The sequence below is a fragment of the Monomorium pharaonis genome, chromosome 2, assembly GCF_013373865.1.
Source record: "Monomorium pharaonis isolate MP-MQ-018 chromosome 2, ASM1337386v2, whole genome shotgun sequence".
NCBI lineage: Eukaryota > Metazoa > Arthropoda > Insecta > Hymenoptera > Formicidae > Monomorium > Monomorium pharaonis.
The window spans coordinates 20222840-20250763 of NC_050468.1; the positions used below are offsets into that span (position 1 = coordinate 20222840).

The 27924-nt window shown below is 29.6% G+C and overlaps 3 protein-coding genes across 5 annotated transcripts; 2 read left to right on the top strand and 1 right to left on the bottom strand.

The window, feature by feature from the left end:
• The first annotated feature begins 885 nt into the window (after positions 1-885).
• LOC105829513 lies at positions 886-5560 on the top strand. 2 transcript variants are annotated; one of them, XM_012668423.3, is made up of 4 exons: positions 886-1408; positions 2039-2147; positions 2268-2465; positions 3295-5560. In XM_012668423.3, the coding sequence occupies exons 2-4, from the start codon at positions 2046-2048 to the stop codon at positions 4978-4980; spliced, it is 1986 nt and encodes a 661-aa protein (XP_012523877.1). In that variant the 5' UTR covers positions 886-1408; positions 2039-2045; the 3' UTR covers positions 4981-5560. The 2 variants fall into 2 exon arrangements, with proteins under 2 accessions (XP_012523877.1, XP_012523876.1); XM_012668422.3 differs by having other exon boundaries at positions 888-1408; positions 3292-5560.
• A 7459-nt stretch (positions 5561-13019) lies between these two features.
• Positions 13020-22342, top strand: LOC105838916. Its single transcript, XM_036282862.1, has 5 exons — positions 13020-13442; positions 19056-19380; positions 20610-20843; positions 21456-21691; positions 21961-22342. Exons 1-5 carry the CDS (start codon positions 13406-13408, stop codon positions 22185-22187), a joined length of 1059 nt encoding a protein of 352 aa, XP_036138755.1. The 5' UTR covers positions 13020-13405; the 3' UTR covers positions 22188-22342.
• A 1921-nt stretch (positions 22343-24263) lies between these two features.
• On the bottom strand, positions 24264-27896 carry LOC105838919. Of its 2 annotated transcripts, XM_036282863.1 has the most exons (7): positions 27791-27874; positions 26481-26581; positions 25895-26016; positions 25201-25378; positions 24844-25018; positions 24559-24753; positions 24264-24469 (listed from the first exon to the last, which is right to left on the bottom strand). In XM_036282863.1, exons 3-7 carry the CDS (start codon positions 25996-25998, stop codon positions 24357-24359), a joined length of 765 nt encoding a protein of 254 aa, XP_036138756.1. In that variant the 5' UTR covers positions 25999-26016; positions 26481-26581; positions 27791-27874; the 3' UTR covers positions 24264-24356. The 2 variants fall into 2 exon arrangements, with proteins under 2 accessions (XP_036138756.1, XP_012540302.1); XM_012684848.3 differs by lacking the exon at positions 26481-26581 and having other exon boundaries at positions 27791-27896.
• Positions 27897-27924: the final 28 nt, after the last annotated feature.

Here is a 27924-nt window from a genome sequence, read left to right on the forward strand (position 1 = left end):
AACGTCCACGATTTTACGGTTCTCTTCCGTGCTACAATCAGAAGATCGGGAGTATTGTAAGATTATACGAATCATTTATGTTATGCTTGCATAAATCTTTTTAAAAATTTTTTTTATAAACAATACAAGCAATGTAAAGTATTAAAAATGTATAATGCAATACAGAAAAAAGTAATTAAGATTTTAAGTTCTAAGATTTAATTATTATATAATAACTATAAGTTATAATAAAGTAAAAGATGTTTCAAAAATAAATGAAATTGAAGTTGAAAATTAATTCATTAAAAATTAACTGATTTAAGTTAAAAGTTAATATAACTTTTAATTCTCAAATCTGATAATGATACGAAAATTATCATGGAAGCTTTCTAGCAAGAGACACAAATCGACACGGCAGTATTTATGTCGTTGTTTGATAATATTAAACGTTTATAGTATCTCAAGAGATGAAATTAAGACTTAAATATAAGAACTATAAATTTTAGTTTTAATCCAGTAAACCAATCTTATATTTAAGATTATCTTAAGTACTAGCTGTTTTAAGATGTCAATTAATCGGCTCGCAGAGCCGTATTAATTTCAAGATTTGGTTTGGAAAGTATATGGCAATGGATCTTACCGCGTTCAATGTGCAGGAGCCATATTGGCAGTGAATTTTAGAACGCAGCATGAAATGACGAATAATGGGGCTCAATTTTTGAAGTCATTTGCAAGAGAAACGTATACGCAAATACTCGCTCTAACAGAAAAGTTGCAAATTTTTTTGGTTAAAAGCCACACGATAGCCAATAAATTTCCAACTTTTCTGTAAGAACAGAATTTGCGAATACGTTTCTCTTGCGAATCAATTCAAGAATCGAGCTCCTGGAAGCTATACCTGGTGCCGGCTGTACTACGATTCCGAGCCCGAGCACACATCGCACTTCGCACTCCGTCCCGTCTATCCATGGGCTGTCGTCGCGCGCTCTACCCAGCCAATCCTTAACTTCCTACTGCTACGCTACGTCGGCTACGTCGCGGCCGGCTCTTGGCGGTTGGTACGCCGAATCGGCCGAACGTAGCCGAGTGTAGCCGAGTGCGCGACACTGCGCGACGACTCACGAGAATCACGAGTCCACGGATAGACGGAACGCGCGATGTATGTACGCGTGTGTTAGTGTGCGCTCGTCGGGGTCGGATGGTCGGAATTACAGCACAGAGTGGAGGCTGGAGGTTCGTGTGGCGGCCGTGACGAGGGCGTGAGATGTCGATCGGGCGCCGTGCTGTGCAGCCCTCGGAAGGATAATAAACAAAACGGACAATGGCTCGTCGTCTCCCTTGAATCGGTCTTCTCTACCCGGGGATGTATTGCCGTCAGGCTTATGGTTGCTTGAGGTTGTTTTCTCGCGAGTGAGACATCATCGTCGGGGTAAGTTTCCACGGGAAGAGAGACAAGCGACGTGACATCTCCCCTCGCATGTCACGACCGCCTCCCTTTCACGACTCGACGGCGTGCTGTAGCGGCCCGTAGCTTCGCTGCCGCAGGCTGCCGCGGAGTTTTGACTTAGGTTATGTTGACGCGGAGCGCGTGTAACCTTGGCAGTGCTCCGAGTTGCGATCTCGATGGTTCGATCAGGGCTCTCGCCTTTTCTCTCTTTCTCTCTTTTTCTTTCCCTTTCTCTTTCTAGCTCTCGGACGAGCCTTCGTGCTTCGTCCTGGTGATCGCGTGTTACATAATTGCTCGTAAGTTCGTCTTGCAGGAAGCCGCGGGACCCGCGTATCTGTCATAACTTGCCGCGATCCGCGTTTCGACCATTCGCCACGCCATATTGATAGCGAGGTGTTTTCAACTGGTAACTCCGCGTTTCTTTCCACGCACACCTCGCAAACGCGGTACCGCGTATCGCTACGCGGAACTTGCGCGACAGGAATCCTCGATTCCCTTTCTCTCTGGGTCCTCGACGAGAGAAATGTGCATTTGACATAGCTTATCTCTCTTTGACATATCTCTCTTAGCGTTGATCGAATTAGAAGCTCTATTGATTCGCCTAATTTTCAGTTGCAAAATGACAGAAAGCAGCGTGCAGCCCAGAATGAAGTCGCGCAATGGGGCGCGACTTTTCAAGAATCCACCGCAGCCGCATATGTGTATACAGGACTTTATACAGGTATATAATTGTTTATTGATAGCAGCACTCTTGCTACTGCAAGAGCATTGTTTATTACATAACTTCTAGAAATCGATGGCACAAGGGTATTATGTAAATGTTGATTCTTTTGGTACACAGGGCACCACAGCTCCATGTTACGTAAACGTACTCTCTTGGGACAAAATTGGAATGCCTTGTAGATCTACGCAGCCTATACCTCTCTATGGAGGTATGAGAGTGCCACCCCCTCGCACAAAAACAGAAGCCATAGTGTTCGCCGTGATGGCCAACCCAGAAGTCTTGCGAATGAGTGGCAAGAACGCTCAGGATATGCAGGTGACTAAGGCACTTCTGATCTGCAACTCTTTACTTAACAAATGTTCCTTAATCAAAATGTATATTGCCAGACGAAAGCTGGAATTTTTAGAAAATTTTTATCCTTGAAAATCGTGGATTTTCATGGAATGGTATTAAGATTGAGGGAATTTTTTGGAATTTTTCTTTTATATTTATAATCTATTTTTTTTAATAAAAATTTTCTTTGCTTCTAATTTAAAAAATTGTTGATTTTACAAAATGTTGACGATTGATTAGTAATAAATACAACATACACATCTATGTACTTTTCGTATGACCATTTAAAAAATCAGTGACATTATAAAAGACAATGTTACATTATTCTAAATTGACATTATGTATTTAATCACATTTCGTATTTTAATCAACTACATTTAAAAAATCAGTGACATTATAAAAGACAATGTTACATTATTCTAAATTGACATTATGTATTTAATTACATTTCGTATTTTAATCAACTACATTATTACGAATAAATCATTATGTGCTATTTAGTTTATATTTTCTTGTAGTACTTTTTTTGTGCAATTACAAATTTAAAAGTTAATTCTCTCAAAATTTGAATAACTTTTCTTTGCACAATTATATATAAAGAACATTAAAAAATAAAATAAAATCAAATTTTAAAGTTATATTTAAAAATTCTCTAATCTTGGAATTTTTAAATAAATTTCTAGAAAAACTGGGAATTTTGAGAGAATTTTTTTACAAGATTTGAGTATATTGTTATTAATTATGTTATTAAAATAATAAACAATCGTGTTTGCAATTTTTATTATGCGCGCATGTCACTTTCCAACAGAAGCGTATGGGGTTTATCGACTTACTGCTAGACTTCATAGAAGCAATGAACGAGGGAATAATCTTCAATCGTAATTACACTATACTGAAAGACCGAGATATTACGGGCGAGCTAAAGGAGGTCTGGAATGCAGTGTTAGCCATACGCGACAACGAGCAGCGTCCGCCCCCGCAGCAGGAAACCTGGATCGACGTTCAACCTGCCATGTCTCAATATCCTCAATATCCGGAACAGCATCAGCGGCAGGAATACATACCACAACCACCACAGTATCATTCGAACGTTGCCTATGGTAGAACTATCAACAATGAAAACATGCACTATGAGAATTACGGTCATCACCCTCAAAGTCTGGCAATTTCGAAGAACGAGCCTGTTTTGCTATCCCGACACAATGTTTTCACGTTTAATAAAAGCTTCTGCAATTACAGCGAGCGTGGTAGAGACGGTCAAGTTGTGCAGAATATTATTGCTGTACAGCCGCATCAGTTTTCTCAACCAAGGCAAACGTGGCCACAATACATGAACACAAAGTATATGCATCCAAATTCAAACCTACCATATGGACCGGCCATGAATACCGCTCCGGCAATTAATAATCCGTCGAATTCAATGAAGCCTTTTCAGCCATATGTCACTTATCAACAGCAACAACAGCAGCAACAACAGCAGCTGATATCGCCACCGCCACCGCCACCACCGCCGCTGCCACCATTGCACTGGGATGTGGATACGATGCACATTGATATGCGTAAGATAGAGTCTGTAACAACGAAACTGCAACCACAGCAATCACAAATATATTTCAAGTCGCAATATGCCTGGGGCGAGAAACCTGGATCGTTTAATGTACAAAATAATACTCATAGGACAAGTAGACCGCACATGGGAGTAGCTCAGAAGAACAACTCTACTAAGAGGCAGGCAAATTCACCGACACACACCTCTTGTATTAGTTGCCAAAATAAGGACGACCAATCTTCCGCGAAACCGAAAAGTCCTGTTAAAGTTCTTCAGCGGGAAACTCCGACGGAGCGGCAAGATTTGACTAATCACGCGGAAGGCAATAAAACTTTAACGGAAAAATTAGAGGAACCGAAGGCTATTTCGGTAATAGATTTAGATGAGGATCTTAAGAAGAGTGACGAATTTGTGGTTGAGCATGCTCATCCGAAAGAGAAAGAAGACGTCTGTAATCCAGAACTCGTGCGTACCGTCAATAAAAAGTCGTGTGAAAAAAAGAATTCTGTAAAACCAGTATCCTGTAAGAGGTCTTTGACGGAAACACACGAAACGGAAGCGCCGCCGGCCATGCAACAATTCATTCATCACAAGAACGTTCACAATAAGTTTGTTAGAGACAATGCACGGATGCGAAGAATGCCAACGACCAAAGGTGATAAGCACAACTCCGCGGAAAGTCCGAGGCGCTCGCAGCCGACAATGAACAGCATTATCAAGAGTGTATTCAAGATTAATCCAAACGCGTCGGGCGAAGAATCATCCGGTAAGAAAAAGGCGAACGCAAGTCAAGCAAGGTCGGTCAACGGCAAAGCCGTGTGTGAAAACGAGGAACAGGGATACACGATACTGAAGAAGGAGGCTCAGGAGGAGATGGTGAGCGAAATCGCTCAATTATCCATTCAAGACTGCAAGGATGCGACCGAAGTCGCTCCTGTGCTCTCGTGATAGCCAGGCCTACAGCTGATGCTCAGCTGTGTCGGCACGCGACCAAGCGCTTTGATGTAAATAGATAGAATTTTATTTAATAGAAAGGAGTTCACGAAGAAACAAAAGACATCGCGACAACAGAAAAGAGAGGAGAGGAAAATAATATATCCTTAATGATAAAATTTGCTCTTACGAAACACTACGAGTCATTTTGAACAGAATACCTTTGAGACGATTTTGATTACCAGCGTGCGAATGTCTGACGAACATCATAAATGTGATCATACTAGACTCTAGTATCTAGTAACTAGAGTAACAATATCTATCTATGTGATATCAAGGAACACATTTATCAGATTTAACTTAATCAACTAAATAAGTCAAGAAGCTTATTCACGATCAAAACTGGATACAATTTGATTTTACACGTACAATTTAATTTATTATTTAAGCCGTTGCAAAGATTCTGAAATATTGCAATTCTTGATTGTTGCAAAGAGTCTTGAAGAGTCTTGAATGTCGTTTTAACAATGGTTTCAGTATCTATTATAGTTTTTATATTTTTGTATCTGTAACTATAAAGTTACTGCTGAGTTCCGAAATGTAGAGCTTTTATTGCAATGGAATTTATTACATTTTTCTTAGATTCTTAGATTTCTTAGTTGATAAAATATAATAAATTTACTTCTTTTTATTAATATAATTCTTTATATTTTTATATTTTATAGAAAAATAAGCATTTTAAAAATAAAATATTATTTATATAATGTTAAATATTTAAATTCTAATTTTGAACAAGAAATTATATGGGTATATATTTATATATATTCAATTTCTCTTTGGAAATAAATATAAATATAATTTGTTTCCTTTTTTTGCTCATGTGTGGTGTACTTTCTACGGCGACGAATATGATCACTTGCGTGTATGAGTTCACACTTGCTAATCGAAATCTGTCTAAGAATCAATCTACTCCCAATATTTCGCGGCAAATGAAGTCAGATAAAAAGAACTAATATTAAAGTATTTCTAAGTACAAAATTTTTGAACGCTGCCTCGTTATTCTTATGCACGAAAACGAACTGAAATTCATTATGGATTGGACTAAAACTGAATAAAAATTTTAACATGTTTTTAAACATTATTAAACATTGTGTGATGCCACGATGCCTGGATGCCTTTAAACTACTGAGAATTCATTAAAGCATTATTTACTGCAGTCATAGATGTATGTAAGATTGTAATGATATTCAGCAAAGTTTTGTTGATTGATGAATTACGATAATCCAGTGCGTCAGTGATATAATCAAGGGATTTAGTCTATAATTAAAATGTGTGAATCAGTGTTTTCTCCAGCTCCATGAAGTATACAACGGTATTGTCTATAGTTAAGAATTGGTAGATTAAGCCGGAATAGCATGTAATTATTGCAAGTCGAGCACATTGCTACAGATTTACAAAGAAGGAAGTATTTATAGAAAACAGCTGATCATCTCGTATCTTTTCAAAGAAATCGGAAAATTTCTACCAAAATTTTCTGTGTCAAAACTTTAGTCACATTATAAATATAGTAACAATCCAGTTGGTAATCTGTTGAAACATTTTGCAACAAAACTTTAATAGGATTCAAATACTATTAATTATAATTAAAATAATTATAATTCAAATTTTTACATAATTTTGTTTAAAAAAATTTTTGAAAACAATTTTGTTGGAGAAACGATGTCAAGCTGTTTTCTAACATCATAACGTATCCATATGATGCATTAAAGTGATTCTAACTTTAAAGAGGATGTATAATTGCAATTTGCTATGAAAACGTTGCGTTTTTCAATTTTGAAACAAACGGTATAAATCCCAAAAACGATTGGAAATTTGAAAGTAATATATACAATAACTAATAATTTTGTAGTTTTAAGTTTAAGTTGGGAAAACTTGAAATTTTATTTCTTTTTAGTATTTTTCTAAATTTCATTTAAAGTGTTTTTTTTTGTGATGTATTAAAGAAGAATGTGATTAAAGGGTAAATTAATTTTATAGTAAAATAATTTTATTTCAAAACTATATTAAAAATCGAATCTTTTTTGGAATTTTGAATAAAGCTTCTGGAAATACGAGAATTCTCACAGAATTCTTTAACAAAATTTGTGGATAAATGTCTGATTATGTACTACTAATTAGATAGACAATGCTTGTCTTTGTTGTGCCATTTCAAGGAAATTTAAAACAAACTGCATTATTACTGTACCCATGATGTAAACGAAGCCTAAAGGTTCTTCTTTTGAAATGCACAGTTAGTGAGTTGTTGTTTAACGTTATTTTGGATATTAAATTTTGCAATATTAATTTGATATATTTGATATTTGATTATATAACATTTAAATTTATACGTATTATCACATTTAAATATGACACAAATATACATGTTTAATAAAAAAATTTTTGTTTTCTACATAAAATTTGATATTTGTATGTATGTGTGTGTATATATATATATATATATATATATATATATATATATATATATATATATGCAAATTAAATAACATAAAATAATTGGAAAGAATTAGACGACTCACTCTGGTCATGTTTGTACAAAACCGTACATAATTTCTCAATTACAAGTCGATCATATTTCATAGTTTCTTCAATGTCATTCATCTCATGATTTTCCTTTCGAACTATTGTCCTCCACGCGTCAAATACTCAGAGTTAATTACGCAATTTACTGGGGAATCTGCCATCACGAATTCACCGTTAAGTCGTAAATAATCGAGAAAACGTATAGAGGATGCTATCACATAGGCCGGTATTTATAGTTGAATATTGTATTTAAGATCGTCCTAAGTACTGTTTTAAGATATTATCGACCAATCACAGGACCGTTTTAACATCTTAAAGCGTTACTTAAGACGATCTTAAAATAAGATTCAACTATAAATACCGGCCATAGTAATCGATTTGAGAAAACCGCTCTTCGCGATTGGATGTACTCTGTCAGTTTTATCAGCTTAAGGAAAAAGATTCGCGGTATGACGTACAGCCTGATCGAGACTAACCGGTCAATTATCGCACACACAATCGCCATCAATTATTCCTCGATTAGTCGCGACTGGGTCGCGCACATTATTTTCGTATTTAATGCGTGACGGGACGTATCTAAACGCACACAGCATATCGGCGATATTGTTCCTAAAAGCGCTGAGTAAAAACCAAACAGTTTTAGTGAAACCTAATGTTTAACGCGTTACGTAGTTACCGATGCTCCTAATGATAACAAACGGTCTTCTAGACGTGAAACTAGTGTTTGGCCTCCGACATAGATGATACGCTGTCGTATTCTAACAGTTTTCAATAATCGCTGCTACAAGAGCGGCGGATAAAACTGCCATTTTTAAATTGAAATAGTTGGAAAGAGTCGATTTTAATCGCGTAATGTCACGTGTGTGTGTGCGTGCGCGTGTGTATATGTAATGTACTAATAATTGGTTGTCTTAGACCGATCTCAACGAAATCGGGTTTATTAAAAATATATTTTTGTACTACGTGATGTAGCTTCTTGGCTGAGAACAGAGCACAATTTAGAAAATACGAAATTACCCCCCTAATTATTTTTCTACAAACACAAAAGGATAATGTGTTAAATAATCACGAGATTATTACTACGCGTAGAATTGAACGCTGTAACTTATTTTTATTGTTTTTATTGTAAATATGATATAAGATTAAATATTATATAAATTTGCTTTTTTTATTGTCTTCAATAAGAAGCTGATAAATTGTAATATTCGAATACTAGATGAATATGTTTTGTTTAAATTGCATTCTTATTACAGAAACATGAAAATTGTATCATAGAGGTTTCTAATGGAATAAAAATAAAAGTATCTGGAAGAGTGCTATGAATGTTAGCTGTGCAAAAATTAATGTAAGGATGTCTGTTTGGAAACGGCGTTTTTATAGGAGAAAACATCTTCAGCCATTTCGCTGTACTTCTAATATTACATATAGTTTTATTGATATAGTTTTAAGAGACTCCGATTCGGACTACTACAGGGAGACTCTTTGCAACTATTTAAATTTGCGAACCGCATTTTTATCGTGATCCCTGAGTCATAGGCTTTGATATTTTAGAATGTATACTTGTGAGCTGTTTGAGTCGAAAAGATTCGCCCGCTCTCGAATTTTATTCTCGGACATTTAGTTATCGTCCGTTCAATTTGTATTCGAGATGCTTTGTTAGTATAACGAGATTAGAGATTTCAGCTCATGAGTAGTCACTTGTTTACAATCACATGGAAAGGACCAATCTGCAGAAAGAAGCACACAGTGCAATTATAAATGCGGAAAGAAGAAGATAAAATAAAGGTGCACTGTATAAAATGTGATGATGTGAGAATACCTCTGCTTCTTTTTTAAATCGCGACATTACGATATATCGGCTGAATTCTCCTAGAAACAGTGTAGTAATAAGGCTGTGTAACTATTTAGCGACATTATTTTGCGACCTGAGTCCCTTTTACGATGTAGACAATTGTTATTTTAAGTACACTAAGCGCCATGAAAGCAACAACTCGGTTAAACTGCGTCGCGTCATGCAAATCGATGTATTGTTACTCGTGCGATTTTTTTACGTTCGAGAACGAGACCGCGAATGACACGAACTCAGGGGAGAAACCGCGGATATTTAGCTGACGATACAGACTCAAGAATAATTTATGAGACACGATGGGATTTTTCCCCCTAAAATTAGCAAATGTAAACGAACCTCACTGAAACCACGCAAGTTATAGTTCGCTATAGATAGCAACTTATCTTTCGCGAAACGCGGAGCTTCTGATGTAACAAAAATATTTTAAGTAAATGAAGGAGCTTCAACGTCGCACATATATAAAATTACTACCGTAGCCGTACAATAATCATTTCTAATACAAATTTTGATCCTGTTATTCTATTTATCTACGAGTGAAGTATATGTACAGTTCTGTATTTATTTTTTATTAAAAACTTTTTTCTTTTAGTTTTCATTTAAATGCGAGACATGGCGAATGGCGCTTAGTGCCCGTTGGCGGATGTTTATTTATAAGTTTATTTAAGATTAATATTAAATTTATGTATTTTGCAAAAAATGCGAATCTTTAATAACGATACTGAAACACCGTAATTCTGAGTGCTTCTTTTAAGTCTTCGTAAAAACAACGTAATCAAACGCCGATGAAAATTTTGTCAGTTTTATGACTTTTTGTATCACGGCGTTTCTCTTTTAATGATTATTTGATAGCGGCTTGGCTCGTTTCTCTGCCAAAATTTCCTCGAAGTCGCTCCTTATTGTTAATGATATGTATTCAGTATTTGTGTTATTTTAGATTCTTATTGATTATTATTATTGTTTAGTTATATTGCAGTTTATTATACCATTATTACCATGAACATTGTAATCTATTATTCTATAATACATGGTTTTTTTTCAAAGTTTGTCTTGTTACAGTCTACATTTCGCCTTATTATCCATTGGACTGCTTGGACATTATTAATTAATCTCATTACAAAATTAAGTTAAAAAATATCTTCCGTTCTTTTAAAATGTTTTAAAATAAATAAATAACTTAAAGAAAAGTACCCGGGAAAAAATGTTTTATATAAAAACATAAATATATATAAAATATGTTTATATATGTTTATATTATGTTTCCTTTTTTTTGTAAAATTTCTGTTAGATATAACAAAATAATAGTCATACTGAAAAGACAGAAACTAATTTAAAAAATTATTTTTGCATTGCTTCTTTTAAAAAAGCTATGTATGAAAAATTGTCCATATATAATCATATATTCCGTAATAACATACATACAATATACATATGGTTATATATAGACAATTATTTTTTTAATTAGTTTTTGTCTTTTCAGTATGACTTATTTTGTTATAAGAAATTTTACAAAAAAACTAGTATAAACTGTATATAGACATATTTTATATATATTTATATAAGTTTTTATATGAAACATTTTTTTTTTATTATCTATAAAATAGTTATACAAGAGATATTTTTAAAATAACTTTGCGTTGTTTCTTTTGTATATACATAAATGAAACACAACGCCAATTTGTACTAGATAATTTTAATCTTCTCTGTTATGAGTAAATAAAAAATATCAAAATATTAATTTACATGTAAATTATACATAATTACACGTTCAACATAAAGTAAGTATAGTTAATATTTGCATTGTTTTTAAAATTTTTTATATAATAAAAAAATGTGTTCGAAACTACTATAACAATGTTTTTATAGGATTATATACTGAAACATGCAATGGCACTCGAATATCCGCATTGTTAGAAAGGTAAAAAAATTACGCATTGACATAGTTAGACCAACTGTGAGCATTGCTCACGTTTCTATTACCTTAAGAATGTAGTAAACACTCTCTTGTTTTTTTTCCTATTTCAGGGGATTACTAATTAGATATACTTTCCATTATTTTTCTTCTATAACTAACAAGGGGTAACAATCGGTAACGCAAAAAAACTTGAAACCGCGCAGAATTATAGGCATATCTAATAATAAAACAATTTTTTATTGATGTCCAAAAGTTTTAGAAATAAAACCAACCCCTTGAAAAAAAAAAACAATTTATTATAAGTAAATTAAAACTATTATTAAATATATAAAATTATTAATGATTTGAAAAAACGTTTTGATCAAAAGTTTTATGATTTCGATAGTACTTTATAAAAATTTAATATATTTTTTTAACCCGTCACTTACATTTTTTTGCAATATTTCTTTTTGCAATATCTTTATCAAAAAACCGTGATATCCGATAAAGTGTAGTAAAATTTATTGGATGTCGTGCGTTTCTAAGAAAAAGAAAGAAATTTTTTTTTATGAATTAAAATCACGAATCTACACAGAAATGTTATATTTTTATCAAATTTATGTTACAGTCTTGATATTCTTTATTGTATAATTGAAATAATTTTTGTAAACTTCCGCAAAACCAAAAGGCATAAAATAACATCTGTCTATTAAGATATGTAAATAATGCATCAATAGTGAATAATATAATCGTAAAGTAATATATGTGTAATTTTACTTTTGCTGTCACTATTACGTCTGTCGTGACGGACCATTTTGGTGCTCCGTACCACGTAAAAAGATTTCGTGCTCGAAGAGCGAAGCAGGGAGAACTTTCCTTTTCCTGTCTATGTCAAACTAGGCGTGCAATTGACTCTCACCGGTAAAGACGCACTGTACATTCTCACGAAGCAAAGTCAGTTCTGTCGACCACCTGCGACTGATCAATTTGAAACAGTGACGCGTGCATTTCTGGTGACAAATAGTGATTTACCAAGAGTGTCGTTAGTGGACGCAAAGAGTGCAAGGAAATTCGAAGCGTCTTCCCTTTGGCGAGACTGAAAGCGACGAAAATGTCGCGGAGTTAAACACTCGCGAGTGCATCCGCGCGACAGTTACATCCGATTTGCCATCAGAAAATCTTCCGTCTTCTCTCGATGTGAAAGCGACGTTATATCGCGCGTCGCATTACCTTGCGCATTCGAAAATAGTTTTGGACATGCATTATATAACGTAGAACAAATAACGCTGCATTTGCACGTCGCGAGCATGTTAAAATGAATGATTAGAAAGAAGGTGTTGAAGCCTCATGATCAACCTTCGTGTTTTAACTTCCTCGTTTTATGAAAAACATTATCAAAGATTTAAAATTTTTCATAGCCTATTAATACATTTGAGCGTTTAATTTGTATATAATATTTATTATTAATTTAAAAGTTATTTAATTTTTCGCTTGCTTTTCATATGTAACTTTTAATTGTAAGTTTAAACTTCTGCAAATTGAGTTCACGTTGCACAAGTAAATTTCTATTATTATATAATTAAAAGTATACAAATTAAGATAATTAAAAGTGTGATCTTTGAGATCAAAGGCATATGATTATTCAGAAAAGGAAAGAGAGAGAGAGAGAGAGAGAGAGAGAGAGAGGAGAGAAATGGAGTGAGAGAAAGAAAGAAAGAAAGTGAAAGGAGATTCACGAAAAGAGAATTTCAACATATACATCTCATTTTGGAATGATGGAGAGTACATTCCTTCGGCGTTGCAAGAGTACAAGTTGCCAAGGTAGAAAAGGATCGTCAGGCATGGTTTGGAAGGGAAAAAGAAAGGTGGAAGGGGTTCCTTTCTCCCGAAGATGTTTGAAACAAGTTCATACAACGAGTTTAAATCTAGTCAGTACTATTGAAACTTTCGCGGTATACGTTTCATGATATTCGCGGAGGATTACAGTCCGAATACCATCTTTACTGTATTGACCATTTTCGTCAGTGTCATTTACCTCGAATCAGATTGCTTGTCCTTATAGGTGGACCGTTCATTATCTATTTATAACGCAGTGCTCTGATTTCGATAAAGCGATCAAGATGACTGACAATTCTTTGGATAATCCTGTTGTGACAGGTCAGTTATTTTGCATGGAGGGAATATCTTTTTTTTTACTTAATTTTAGTACAAAATTATAAGATCTGTTTAAATTAATCTGTATGTGAATTTATATATTATTATATGAGTTGAAATTATTATTATATGTACATTATTATATGAGTATGAAATTATATATTATTATATGAAAAAATTTAATTTTAACTTAATAACGTTTGAGTATTTGAATAAAATTTCAACATAATTTTCTTATTGGTTCAAGAATAATTTAATTTTTTGTTTTTTCTCTTTTTTTTTACATTGCTTTTTATAGTACTTATAGTATTTATATTTATAATATTTATTTGCAAATTTAATGAGGTATTACGAATTTAATCAAAGTTTTTACATATACTAATAAAAATCTAATAAATATTCGTGTAAAAGTTTATTTAGATTTACTTATTCGTTAAAAATCGTTTATTTACTTAAAATTGCAGTAAAATAAGATTATTTTTGCTGCACATGCCAGCTCTAAACTAAATTTTTCGTTGTTTTCTGTTGGTTTTAAGATTAAAATTTGGATATTTGCAGGTCAAATTATTTTGTCGTTGATTAGGAAAAAAAAGATTAAACATAAGAAGTCTTCAATTTATAAATTTTTGATAACTCTAAGTTGTGTGATAGTATAGAGCTAAAACTCTTTATGAATGTATGCGTTGCATCTCACAAAATATTATCAAAGATTAAAAAATTTTATAGGTTATTTTATAATTATTTAATATATTAATCAATTATAAAAAATAATACGGAAATGGGAAACAGCAATCCGAATTAGACACGATAATCAGTGTGCAATAATTTACAAAAAAATATTTAACAATTTATTACTTTTTTGGTTATCGCACTGAAGTTTTAAACTTAAATAAACAAATTTAAATAAAGTCTTTAAGAATTTAATAAAGAATTTAAGTCAATCCGAATAAACTTTTGCACAAACATTTATTAGAGTTTTATTAATATATGTAAATAATTGATTTAATTAATGCTATTTTCTCGTCAAATTTGCAAATTTGACGATATTACACGTGTGTAAAGTTTCATTAATATATGTAAAAAAATGATTTAATTTGTAATGCTATTTTCTTGTCAAATTTGCAAATAAAATATCGTGTTTTGTAATCTTGTAATTTTAAATCAATTTTTTACATATATTAATAAAACTTTAATAAGTGTTCGTGCAAAAGTTTATTTGGATTGACTTAAATTCTTTATTAAATTCTTTATTAAATTCTTTATTAAATTCTTTATTAAATTCTTAAAGACTTTATTTAAATTCGTTTATTTAAGTTTAAAACTTCAGCGCAATAACAAAAAAGTAAAAAAATTTTTAATATGATTTAATAAATTATTGCACACTAATTATCGTGCCTAATTCAGATTGCTGTTTCCCGTTTTTGTATTGTTTTTTAGTTATTTTTACAAGATATCTTAAAATAGTTAGATTGCAGCACAATAATATATTTGTTTTTTCTTATACAAGTTGTTTTTTACGTAAGTTCTTTTCTTCTTTGCAGCTAGTTTTTTAAGATTAAGTATTTGCGACTAAATTTTTTGGTAGTTGATTGAAAAAAATAAACGTGAACAAAAAACGTTTAGTTCAGTAAATTTTTATAATTTTTAGTTGGTGTGATATTGTAGAGTCAAAAATCTTTAGAATTTTGTCACTCTTGTTTTTTTCTTAGTTTATTTTCTTTAGAATCATTTTTTACATCATTTTCTTATTGCTGTTGCGTTATTAAAAAAAAGTAATTTGGATAATAGGTTTATCGTTCTAATGTATTTTTAGATGTTGTATAGTTGCAAGAAATGCAAAATTTATGTGAATAATTATAATAAAATGTAAATTAATTTAAAGATTGATGCAGACAAAAAATGCACAATATGTACGCTACATTGCTCATGTACAATTTTTTCTGCATCGTATGTATATCTAGGCTGTCAAGCAGCAATATTTCTTCAAGGTTACATTGAGTACACCATGCAAGAATTTCACAATGCTGAGAAACTATACCTATATATATATAGTTTTCATGTATGGAGATAGGAAGTATTATGTAATTCTCAAAAGACAGATTAAAGTCTATATATAGTGACACGATATTACATGTGGCAATAATATTATTTGGTGAAAGTTTTTCTTTAACATCAAATAATTATTAAAATGTTAATAGAGTTGCAAAAGATACTGTGTTTTCACCAAAATAGTATTTGCATCATTAACTGTAGACAGATAATAAAAAAACGTTATATTATTTTCTTACAATTAGTAATCAAAGGGCAATTAAATAATATAATCTTAGTGAGTATTTTAAAATGCACACGTTCTAGTATAGTTATTTATATTTCTATATATACAAAATAATGATTTGAAGTTTAGGAAATAAGAGGTATTTTATATCAAATTAGAGTATTAGAAAGCAGTACTTTGAGAGATGAAGTCAACAATAGTGTCGCTCATAAACTTACAGCTCTGCTGTAATTACTACAAGCTAAAAATAATAATATCAATGATAATAATAATATTGTATATGTGCAAATACAAAAATTAAGCGATAAATAATAAAAAAAGATTAGAGAGTCAATTAGTAATAAATAATGATAAAGGACATGTAGATACAAAAACTTTGCATAAATAGTATAGGAATTAAATTATAATAATATAAAAAATATACTTGACAATTAAACCATAGATAATAAATAATAGTAGATAGAACTTTTTTATTATCATCCAGCATTAATATAACAAATAGTTTGTGTATATGCAGTAGAAATGTGAATAGAATGTTGTGACCTCGACTTATATTTACTGGTATTTCTTGTTGCAGTGTTTGCTGCATTACTCAACGCTAGAAGAAATCGCACCAAAGCGTGAATCAATAATCTTTTTCATTAAAAATCTTTACATTGTTTTAAAAATTTGCATTAAATTAATTAATTAATAAGCTCTATTTTATTAAATAGATATTTAAATGTACAAAAATCTGCATAATTTTTAGTTGAAACTTATTATCAAAAATGATAAGATTAGATAAATATATATAAAGTTATATATTGTATTAAATTCCATACGGAGAAAATTTAATAGTAAAAATTGCTGTGTAAGCATGGACTAAGAAAGAACTTATGGAAATTTTTTTTATGTTTTTCATCAAATTACCGTAGTATTTTACTTATGATATAGTACATTACTTATGATATAATTCTCTGAAATTTCTTCTTATGGTCCGTAGCTATATATTATCGTATATAGTAATTTTTATTATAAAATTTTCTTTGTGCATGTTTATAAAAAAAAAAGATTAAAAATTGACTTCAAAAATATATCAAGTAAAACTTATTCATAATTATTATCATTATATACTTTTACATGAAAAAATTTCTAATCGGGCTATTATATTATTACCTGATATATCTCTTACTTCTTTCTAACACTTTTCCTTTTCTTCTTTCTTACACTCTCTCTCTCTCTCTCTCTCTCTCTCTCTCTCTCTCTCTCTCTCTCTCTCTCTCTCTCTCTCTCTCTCTCTCTCTCTCTCTCCCTCCCTCCCTCTATTTCTCCCCCCCTCCTTCTCTTCTTCTTCACCCGTCTGTCTTGTAAAAAAAATATTTCTCATACATACATGCAGATTTAACATATACTTTATAAATAATGCATTATATAAATCAGCAATTATAATTTATATTTAACTAGTGTATTAAATAAACCGGTTTCGTGTTTTAGGTCGTCTAAATTCTGTAATCGAGTATTTTTAAATAAAAAAAGTGCACTTTATTTTAGAATCAATAAAAAATCTATTTAAAAAATTATTTAAAAAATAAAATTTTGATTTAAGCGGTACTTTAAGGATCTTAAATGATGCTTCTTTATACTCTCTATCAACAAAAGACAAATATATGCGCACACATTTTTTTCTGGATTATACATATTTATAGAAAAGTTTACGAACTATAAACCATATTTATAATCTGATTTTATATCTAAATCCGATTTAAATTCCGGTTCTAGGCAGTCCAAGAGTTTTATTCAATCCATAAAATAATCATATAGTGTTTGAGATAGACGTAAAACCTTAAATGTAGGATTGGACTATGAATTTTATATTTTCGATGAATATGCATAAGTTTGCTAACATAATTCGGATTTGTTCGTGATCAGTTTTCGAATATTACAAAATTGTACATGCTCTGTCCTTTAGATTTTTCCTTTTGGTCTTACTATTCCTAGAACAAAACAAACTACTTACAAGCAAACGAAACAAATTAAAAATAACAGATTGTAAATTGTTTATTAATAATATTTGCAAGATATTTGCAGACAGATATCCATATCAGAAAACAAATCGCAATTTATGTATTTACAAATTGTTATCCGATGAAGACGCAATTAATAAGTTACGTCATGAAAAGCGATTATTTTAGTTTGTGTAAAATATTTGTTAGACGTAACTTATGTATAAGATTTGTAGAGTCTTGCAATGTTTTTATCTTTTGATAACAAGAAAATATCACGTTTATAGTTAAAATACTGAATGACCGGAATGGAAAATGTGAATTCCTAAAAACCCACGCAGTAAGAAATGTGTTACTTAATACTTATAGAATTTTATACGAAGTCTGGATGCTTTTCTGTTAATGAAATAACGGGATTTTAAATTTGAAATTAAAATTATGTTTTTTAAAATTGGAATTATGATAAAACTTATATATAGTAATTTATTAACAATTCTTTTTAATTAGTACATAATTTGCATTTATGTTTTATGGGATTTCTTCAGTTGTTTAAAAAATTAATAGAAACTTATAGAAATTGCAAACGCGTACTAAAAAATATATTGATACTAAATGTAAATATATAATAAAAATATATTGATACTAACTGTTATTGATACTAAAAATTATTTTAATTATTAGTATAAAATACAATCGCTACTATAAAGTTATTATTTTTACTCAATTAATATAGATACGCTCACTCCTGCTATTTGCAGTTGCTATGTAATAAAGAATCGTGCCACACTGTACATATTTACGTACGACATATATTATGTCAAATTGTTGAAACTCACGAAATTTCAGTTCACGTGCACATGCACAGATGTTAACGTTGATTTCGATATTTCTACATGCGGAACATGTACAATCAGTTCATGCGATCGCCCGCACGACTTCATTACATATGTCCACTTGTTCGGCCAAGCGTAGCTTTGGAAATTCCCAATTGCTGCATAATGGGCGATTTAACCAAACATTCTTTTTAGAGGATTACCTTGGTTAAATATAGAATTGACTATAAAAAAAGAGAAGTTAATATAAGAAATTAAATTTAAAACGTAATTTTAATCTTTTTTTAAAAATATTCTTTAATATAAATTTCTAAATATAAACATTTTTTTAAGATATTTCTTTTTAATAATGTGTTTTAAGGAAAATATTTTAAATAAATAAATAAATAATTATTTGCTTAATTATATGCGCAGGAGAAAATGCATTAAATTAAAAGAAAAAGTTACGTATAACACAAAACAAAACATTTGAGTTTATTATATAAAAATGTCATGCTTTATTACAGAAAGAAATTTGAATTTTTAGATGTGGTGGAGAAACGACTACAAATTATTCTCAATGAAGGTTCTAAAACTGTTATGGATTTCAATAATATGAAACCAGAAGTACCGCCTTTCTATGATGAAAAGAAGTTCCGATTGGGGCAGCAAGCTTTCTACAATAATGTGTTCTCTATGATGATTGCAAAACTTTGCGGCCTCGTATCCCTCCTAGCTATTTCAACCATATTGGATGTAGTTATGTTCACCAAAAAGAGCGGTACTCCTTGTTTGGCGTATCGCAGATATGCGGAGACAATTCTTCATACATTCGTATGGCATGAAAAGGATCCCAAAAGCAAACCTAATGAGTAAGACTCGAATAAAAGAAGATAAGAATATTATTATATACATAAATGCTGTGGAAGAAATAATATAAAAAATTTTTTAAACAAAAATAATATTAAAAATAAATATTTAATTATCAAATATAGAATGTATATATGACACAGCAGAATAAGTTATAAATTTTCAAAATTGTAATAAAAATAAAAAGAATAGTAACACATAATAAAGGAGAAACCAGCCCGTTTTTATGTAGTACAAAATTTTGGATTTTATAATTATTAAGAATATAAAAAGTAGTTATTAGATAAAAAGAACTCGATCCACAAAGTCAAAATTAATTATTAGTCTAGATGTCATAATATTACTTAAGCGCTCTGCATGATAAAGCGCTTTTATTAATAAGTGACTGACAAAATATTTTCGCTTATTATTCAGCTTATACTCTGTCATCATATTAATGTTATTTTAGACTATAACATCAACATTAAGGTAAAGATGAATATAGCTCCGTACAAAATTGATGAAAATTACATATGGATGTCTATAACAAATCAGTGATTACTATTGATTCTTTACAGACTTAAGCCTCTACACCGCATTAAGATTGTGATTATTATAAAGATTCTAAAAATTCTTTATTTTATTATCTTTTTATTATATGCTCCTTTAGATTCTTTTTTAAGTTTTTTTTAATTGCGTGTTTTTTTCAACGGTCTTTCGATCGTATAGCGCCCAGTCTCTTCGAAATTATACAATGTAGAATATATTCTTAAATCTTAAGTCTAATATGTTAAAATCTTAAAACTAATTCTACATCACTAATATTTTTTTAAACAGTTCTACTCGAAGGTATCAAAAAATTGATTAGTGCCCGCGAGATCACCATAGATTCTAATAAAAAAATATCATACAGGATGTGTCAATAATGTACCAATTTTTAAACTGTATTCACTTTGATTGATAATATCTGTTGTCTAAAATAATGTTAATATTGATATAAATGCAAAGCAGTATAATGAGCAAATACATCTTATTGTATGCTGTACTTTATAAATTTTATTTTAAAAAATCTGATTTTATTTATTTATAATTGATTCTTTTGTTTTATTATAATTTAATATAATATATTTATTACAATGCGAGAGATTTCTGCAGAATTTATATTATGTTGAGTGTCTGTAAAACACACACACATACATAAACAAAATGTAATAAGTATAACTATGTATAATAACTAGTCAAATGATTGTAGATTCTTGGAATCCATAAAAATCGTACGTCGAAAACACTGTGTTGCGTTCAAAAAAAGCACCGAAGCTGGTGTTCATAAGCCAACGCAATTGGACATGGTACTCGCTCAGTTTGGATTTATTGGATATAGTTTAGTAAGCCAGGAATATCTTGGAATAAAAACCACTCCCGAGGAAATGGAGGGCGTAGTGCATGTTTGGAGGGTCATCGGCAGTATGCTTGGGATGGATGACAAGTTTGTATTCACAGACTATCTAAGACTATCTTACTAGTTTTGATTAGCTTAATTGGCGATTTAAGAATAATCAATTGCGAAATTTAAAACTGATCGTATTTTGTTTTTCTTGTTTTTGTGCAAATTATAATTTATTTACATAAAATAGAATACTTTTAATTAATAATTAATAATTTTTTAATTAAAATAATTAAAAGTTAAATCAGAAGTGATCAGTTTTAAACTTAGATAGCAAGTTATAAGTTTAATCGACTGATTAGATTAGGTGGAATTGGGAGATTAGCTAAAAATTAGATTATTTGTTATTTTTTAAAGAAAATGACAATTACTGTACGTATTACGCATGTATAGGTGACCTCACCTTTAGACTTTTAAAATGAGAGACGGAAGAGGCAGTTAGCGATCTAGTTGCAGTATACATGTTTGTGTTTGTATCTTTTATACTTATTTTTTATTGCATAGAATAGGCTAACGCGCGGAAAGCATAAGTAATGGCGGACCATCATCAGAGATGTTTTATGAAGATAGTTTATTAAAGATATTTTAATTTGTGATTTATCGACATTTACACTTAAATCCGTTTACGCAATTCACAAATGTTTGCCTTTTTAGATTTAATCTCTGCACGGGAACCGTCGATGAAACCCGCGCCCTTTGTCAAAGACTATTGGAAGACGTTTTCGTTCCTAGCTTGGCAAATAGGAACGAGCATTTCAATCATATGGGCAATGTGATGCTGCAGAGTCTCTGGCCCATTAATCAAAATATCGACCCACTAGCATTCACTGCCTTCACACTTTACTTGGCTTCTTCGACTGCGCGTAATAATAATCACTCCATTGAAATGGGTAACCTAATGAGAATTTTAAGCTGATATAAATAGAGTATATGAACGAAAGTCACAGTTTCAAGAGAATATTTTAGTTTTGAGCGCAAAAGCATTTTGCCTATATTTGGAAAATTTTTTTTAAATAAGCTGCTGTTATTTTTTTACGCACATCTACTTTTACACACATCTATTTGTATTTATTTAATAAATATTTAAAAATTTTAATTTTGCTAAATGTTTTTTGTATTTACATACATACAATAAATAATATATAATAATGTTTTTTAGATACCACGACAATGCCGTTTTATAGTTGGTATTTGTTCAACCTCCAACACTTTGTGGTAAAGTATTTGATGCGACCTAGTGCCTGGTGGTCTCCATTCTTTCGTGCAATTTTTAATAGTTTAATGCGACTTTCAATTTTCTTCCTCAAAAATTTTCCCCTCTTTGCTTATTGGTTATACGGAAAAAAGTACGCAAATGTCGAAATATTACATCATCACTTTGACTAAAAATTTAATCAAACTAACGAAAGATATTGGCATTCTGAATATGAGTATTAATAAAAGGAAAATCCATATAAATGCGACTATGAATGCATTTATTAATTAATTTATCGTTGCATATAAGTACAGGTTATTAATTTAACGAAAAATATTAAACATTTAACGATGTTTTTTACAAAAAAGAAAAAAGACAATATAATATACATGCAGTTATATTTAAATGCGTTCTCAAAAAAATATATTGCGTGCATTTTATGAAATATGCATTATGCTCAACAGTATATAAATATGCTCACCAGTATACTTACACATATAATAAGACTAAACAGTGCACAGTATTCACACTAATATAATTACATCATAATTATGGTGTAATTATGATAAAATTATAATATAATTATAGTAATTGCAATTATGGTATTTGTAATTACAAACTATTCTGAAGTTTTTAAATGTATAGTTTGAAAGTAAAATCATGCTCAATTGTTGATAAGTGATGGTATAATAATTGCTAGAATAATATAAATAGTTAAAATATTTTTATTTATTTAAAGAGTCATTTTATTTTGACAACTTCAACAAATCGATTGTATTTTTATTGCATTTTTAAAAGTATATGTATTTGAGAATATATTCCCAAAGTTTTATGAAGGATGTTCGATAGTTTTTGCACAATTTTTTATTACTGAAAACTTTAAACGCGTTTTTTTCAAAATCACATTTTTTAATGAGACGGGTAAAAATCTTAAAAATTATTTAACTAATCACTCTGAAATTTTAACAGCCTGTTCTACACATGTATAATCTATACTAGAATTAAAAATATTTATTTTATTATACTGTAAACATAGATAAATATTTTAGCAATTTTTTGTTTGTCTCTCAAAAAATGTTTCCATCATTTTGTTAATTTTATATGAAATCAATTGATTGAGGTAGGGGCGATAGCCATTGTCACACAAATTAAGAATCTTTTTGGCTTTTTATTTCTGACCATTCAAAGTAAAAATATTTGTCCCGCCATGAATTTTGAGGTGCTATTTTCAATTATATATAAATGCATAAAAATAATTTTTTTTATTACAAAAAATTTTATTAGAAAGTCAAAGAATTAATTAGAAAAAAAAAATTCCTGAAAAATTGCCTTTTTAAAAAGTCGTTAAAGTAAAATGATCTTTTAAGCTGAATTGAATTATGTTGTTGTTTTAATTTTTAATTTAGTTGTTAAAATTAAATAATATTTTTGTTGTGTTATTAGCACTATAATTACACTTTTAAATTATACAACATATTTACAAGTTAATAAACGATTATATTCTGATAACATTTTGTAAGTAAAAATAAAAAAATATATATACAACTTATATATGTATACGTATATTTTTAAAAATGTATTTTATTATGTTGTAATAAAAAAAAATTTCATTAAATTTTCTATTTTAAAATATTTTGACTGTTTATCACAAATATATAATATAAAATCGTTTTTATTTTTATTATTAAAATGTTTGCTTGGGCTTCCAAAATTATTCTTTAATATATAAAGAAATATTTTTCTTAATTGAATATATTTAAGTTATAAATTAATTATAGTTAGTTATAATTTTTACATATTGTGTATATATTTGTACATACATTGTTTATATCAACTAAACACTACAGACGCGCGCTGCGCGCGCGGTAATTTTTTAATTTTTTACTGTTTAAAAATAAATTGTAACGGTAATTGTACACTGAGAGAAAAATGTCGAAGTATTGAGAACCAAATATTTTTTATAACTTTGTGATAACAGCTTCTCATGAAGTTATTGTAGTAAAAGATAAATCAATTCACAGAAAATCGATTTTGCAGAAAATTGATGACAACATTTCGATAGATACGACTATCGATTTCATTCCTCTTTTAAGAGTGAATAACGTAATATTTCTAAATATTACAATTGTAGTAAAAAATTTATAATTTTAAATGTCTTGCTAAAATATTTTTTATAATAACGTTATATAAAAAGTTAAGAAATATATTTTTAAAATATAAAAATATAAAATGTCATAAAATCATCTCTTTCTCTCTCTCCTTCTCCCGCTCTCTTACTTTTGACTATTTTGCTACTTTTTAGCTTTACAATTAATAATAGATATTAAAATTGTCTTATTTACTTTTTATAATGTCTCTCCTTACGTTTCTCTTTTTGGTACACAAATACCTTTTAACATTGCACTGAATGACATATATCCATCTAATTTTTCAATACTACTTATATCATTTACAAGTAGATATATTGGATTGTCTGTAAAATAACGAGAACATTAATTATAACAATTTTTCTACTGTTATTTGCTTTTTTTATTTAATAATAAAATTATAAGTATATATTACCTGTTTGCATGATACCTATTACTTTTATTTTGTCTCCTTTTTCTATACCACGTGTAAGATAATCAGTGTAAGAAAAATCTTTTATATGAATTTCTAATTTGTATGTGCCGTCTGTAATTGATCCACAGCCAATTAATTTATTTAACTTGTCATCGTAGATTTCCATAAAATTAGATTTTATATAACCTCTCAACACTGTAAAATATACATGTAATATATTTTTAAATTAAAACGAATTAAATAAACTACAAATTAAATATAAATATAATTAATACAATAACTTACTAATGCGTCCTGAAGTATTCAGTACTTGACATAGTTTAGTTGGAATAGGCTTAGTTAATTCGTAGTTACCCAAATTTGTTACTACACTATTTCCTCTAATTATTAATTGGTATGGAACAGTTCCATTATTATACTCTAAATTAGGTATTGTTTGAACGCCATCTAAATGAACAATCTAAATACAAATTGTTAAAATATAAAACATATATATATTTTAAAATATATTATTGGAAAGCCGTAATTATATGATAGAAACGTAATAACAAATGTGAAAATAATAGTAACTGTTTTACTGATGTAACACGATTCGAAAAGAATTATTTAATATTAAAAGATAATTTGCATTTAAATATTTACAGAATGTAGCTTCATACAACGTAAAATATATAAATTATCTCCAATATTGTTGCTCTTTGCTATGACTGGGACACGTTTTCCATTTCCGTTATTTAAATAAAATTTAAAATATTCGTTTTTTAGATCAATTTCTTTATTATGAGACGGTTCTATACTATCCACATAGCCAATTACTTCGCTGTAAAAAATTTGTAAGTAAAAAACGTGTAAAAATCTGTCTAATAAATATAATTCTATTTATAATTTGACTATGTATTGTTTTCATTTGCTTTTTATTACGTTTTTAATGGGAAAAAGAAAGAAAAAAAAACATTTTAAAGTAGATATTAGTAGGTTACACGAAAGCAATTTAATCAAACTATGTATTAAACAAATTTTTTATTGTAAATAAATTTTTAATATCACAATATGTCACAAAATGTATCGCTAATTTTTGTATTTATTAGAATTTAACTGTCACATGTATAATTTGTAAATTCTCATTCTCATTCTACCATATCAATCAATTTTTGAGGACCAACTAATTGACATTACTTTATATAAATTTCTTACTTTAAAATTGAAGCATGCACTATATAATTACAATTTATAATTTAATTAATTTTTTTTTAAGAAAATAAGAATTTAACATATTGAAAGAAATTAGTTTAACATATTGAAAAAAATTGACATAAATACTTACATATATACTTACATAGTTGAATCGTACATTTGAATTGTGTCAAAGACTTCATTTGGTGTTATTAAATCAATCAGATCAGTTTCTTCAATTTCTTTCTGTATTCTTTCATTTTCCATTTTATCAGAATCTTAATTCTGTATTGTAAAAAATTCAGATATTATTATGTACTTGTAAAAATAATTTTTAATTTATAATTTGATAAAAAAATATAACAGAGAAAAATATAGAAAGATTATAGAGACATAAGAAAGAAATCGGGAGATTCTGGGAATGAAAAAGCGTGAAAATAAAGTTAAATATAAAAACAAACTAATTGTTAATATTGTAAGAGCGAGATCATGAAAGAATAAATGTGCATTTATGTAATATATAAAAGAGAAAGTGGTAATATGGCTATTCATTTATATTTTATTTAATACCTTTGTTAATAATCAATATTTTAAATTAAAACTTAACGATTATATTTATCAAAGTTATTTTTTAGATTTTAAAATTCAAAGTTATGAAATATGTACTATATTACATACATATTATTTATAAAAATGTAGCGACACTGCATAATAAGTTGAAGAGAAATTAATTAAATGTATAAATATACCTTAAAAAAGTTTCGAAATTCTCGAAAGTAAAAATGCCTTGTAACAAATATGTTGACTGTTGTGTTTTGTCATATTAGCGTCACTATATAACGGCAGGCTACTAAACAAATAATATTATAAATAATTATTTAAATTCGTCAGTCAATAACGGAAATGATATCATATTATATAGAGTGACCATATTATCACCTTTTCTATAATACTAGCGTACATGTGCAAGCGCATACCATGTGCTTGTGCATATATGTGTATCGAAAGTATTTATATTATTAAAATATTTATATTATACGTATGTGTATTGTATGTATTTGTATCATGTATGTGTATGCATGTTATATCTATTCGTATTATTTAATTATTTATCATGCGTATATATTGGGTCGTTTATTAAATTTTACGGTTTTTTGTCCTCTAAATTGAAACACAAATCGTTTTAATCGCTGCGCAACAGTTGTGTGGGCGATGTCGAAGCATTTCGCGATCTTCCACGCCGTTAAGAGCCGGTCAACCTTGATTGTGACCAAGATTTGATTGTCAGTGGTAGATGGACGACCGAAGCGGACAGCATTGGACGTTTCACATTTCCGAAACGAAAGTGCGCAAATCAACACTGCATGGCAAGTGTCAACGTTTATAGCCGAGTCTCTCTGTATGTACACACCACATATCTCACGTTGTGAGTCCGTCGCTTTTACTTCTTTTCGGGAGAAAAATAACAAAACGTACCGAAAATGCACCTTTTAATCCTCCATTTTTAACGAATAGTGCGCACGCAAAAACACGTCCAAACACAATAAAGGTTCTAAAGAAAGCGTTATCTAATAATCTGTCAAGGAGTATGCGACAACCCGCGGTTCGGCCGACGCATGCTATTTTTTTTTAACGGATAAACTTTATCTATATACTAAAAAATCGCAGAACTTAATAAACGACCTAATAAATCTTTTATATGTATATTATTTGTATATATGCATCATCCGCAAATGAGAATATGATTGTATGATTGAAATTTTAAAAAATGCAATTTATCTGAGTTATTATAAATCACTGCAACTATTGATCCTCGATATTATTTATTTCGAATTTTTTTAGTTGAATTCTTAATTTCTTTCTCCTTTTTATTTTAAAAGACAAATAACAATTTTATATTTTTTAAATATGATATAATGAAGGACATTATTTTTAAATATATCTTAATCGCTTTAATTATGATTAATTTATTTACGGTTACATTGTATTAATATAAGCAAAGTAAACTCATTTATTTAAATTTATCCTTTTATTTAAGATTTTATATTTTTTTACTTACTATATCACCACACAGTAACATTCACTCACTCTCTGTGGTAAATAAGTTTTACCGCAGATTTATATATCTTAAAACAATTATCTTATCCTCTTTTTAAAAAATCCGTTTTCAGAATAGATTAGATTAGATAACCT

What these genes read in the sequence shown, in the direction of transcription:
- LOC105838919 (XM_012684848.3), bottom strand. Translation starts at nt 25,998, where the DNA reads ATGGAAAATGAAAGAATACAGAAAGAAATTGAAGAAACTGATCTGATT. An exon ending in GTTGTATGAAGCTACATTCT is followed by an intron (nt 25,019 to 25,200) that starts GTAAATATTTAA and finishes ATTTGTATTTAG; the next exon opens with ATTGTTCATTTAGATGGCGT. An exon ending in AATAGGTATCATGCAAACAG is followed by an intron (nt 24,470 to 24,558) that starts GTAATATATACT and finishes GTTATTTTACAG; the next exon opens with ACAATCCAATATATCTACTT.
- LOC105838916 (XM_036282862.1), top strand. Translation starts at nt 13,406, where the DNA reads ATGACTGACAATTCTTTGGATAATCCTGTTGTGACAG. An exon ending in GGATAATCCTGTTGTGACAG is followed by an intron (nt 13,443 to 19,055) that starts GTCAGTTATTTT and finishes TTGAATTTTTAG; the next exon opens with ATGTGGTGGAGAAACGACTA. An exon ending in TAATCACTCCATTGAAATGG is followed by an intron (nt 21,692 to 21,960) that starts GTAACCTAATGA and finishes AATGTTTTTTAG; the next exon opens with ATACCACGACAATGCCGTTT.
- LOC105829513 (XM_012668422.3), top strand. Translation starts at nt 2,046, where the DNA reads ATGACAGAAAGCAGCGTGCAGCCCAGAATGAAGTCGCGCAATGGGGCG. An exon ending in GTATACAGGACTTTATACAG is followed by an intron (nt 2,148 to 2,267) that starts GTATATAATTGT and finishes TTTGGTACACAG; the next exon opens with GGCACCACAGCTCCATGTTA. An exon ending in AGAACGCTCAGGATATGCAG is followed by an intron (nt 2,466 to 3,291) that starts GTGACTAAGGCA and finishes ACTTTCCAACAG; the next exon opens with AAGCGTATGGGGTTTATCGA.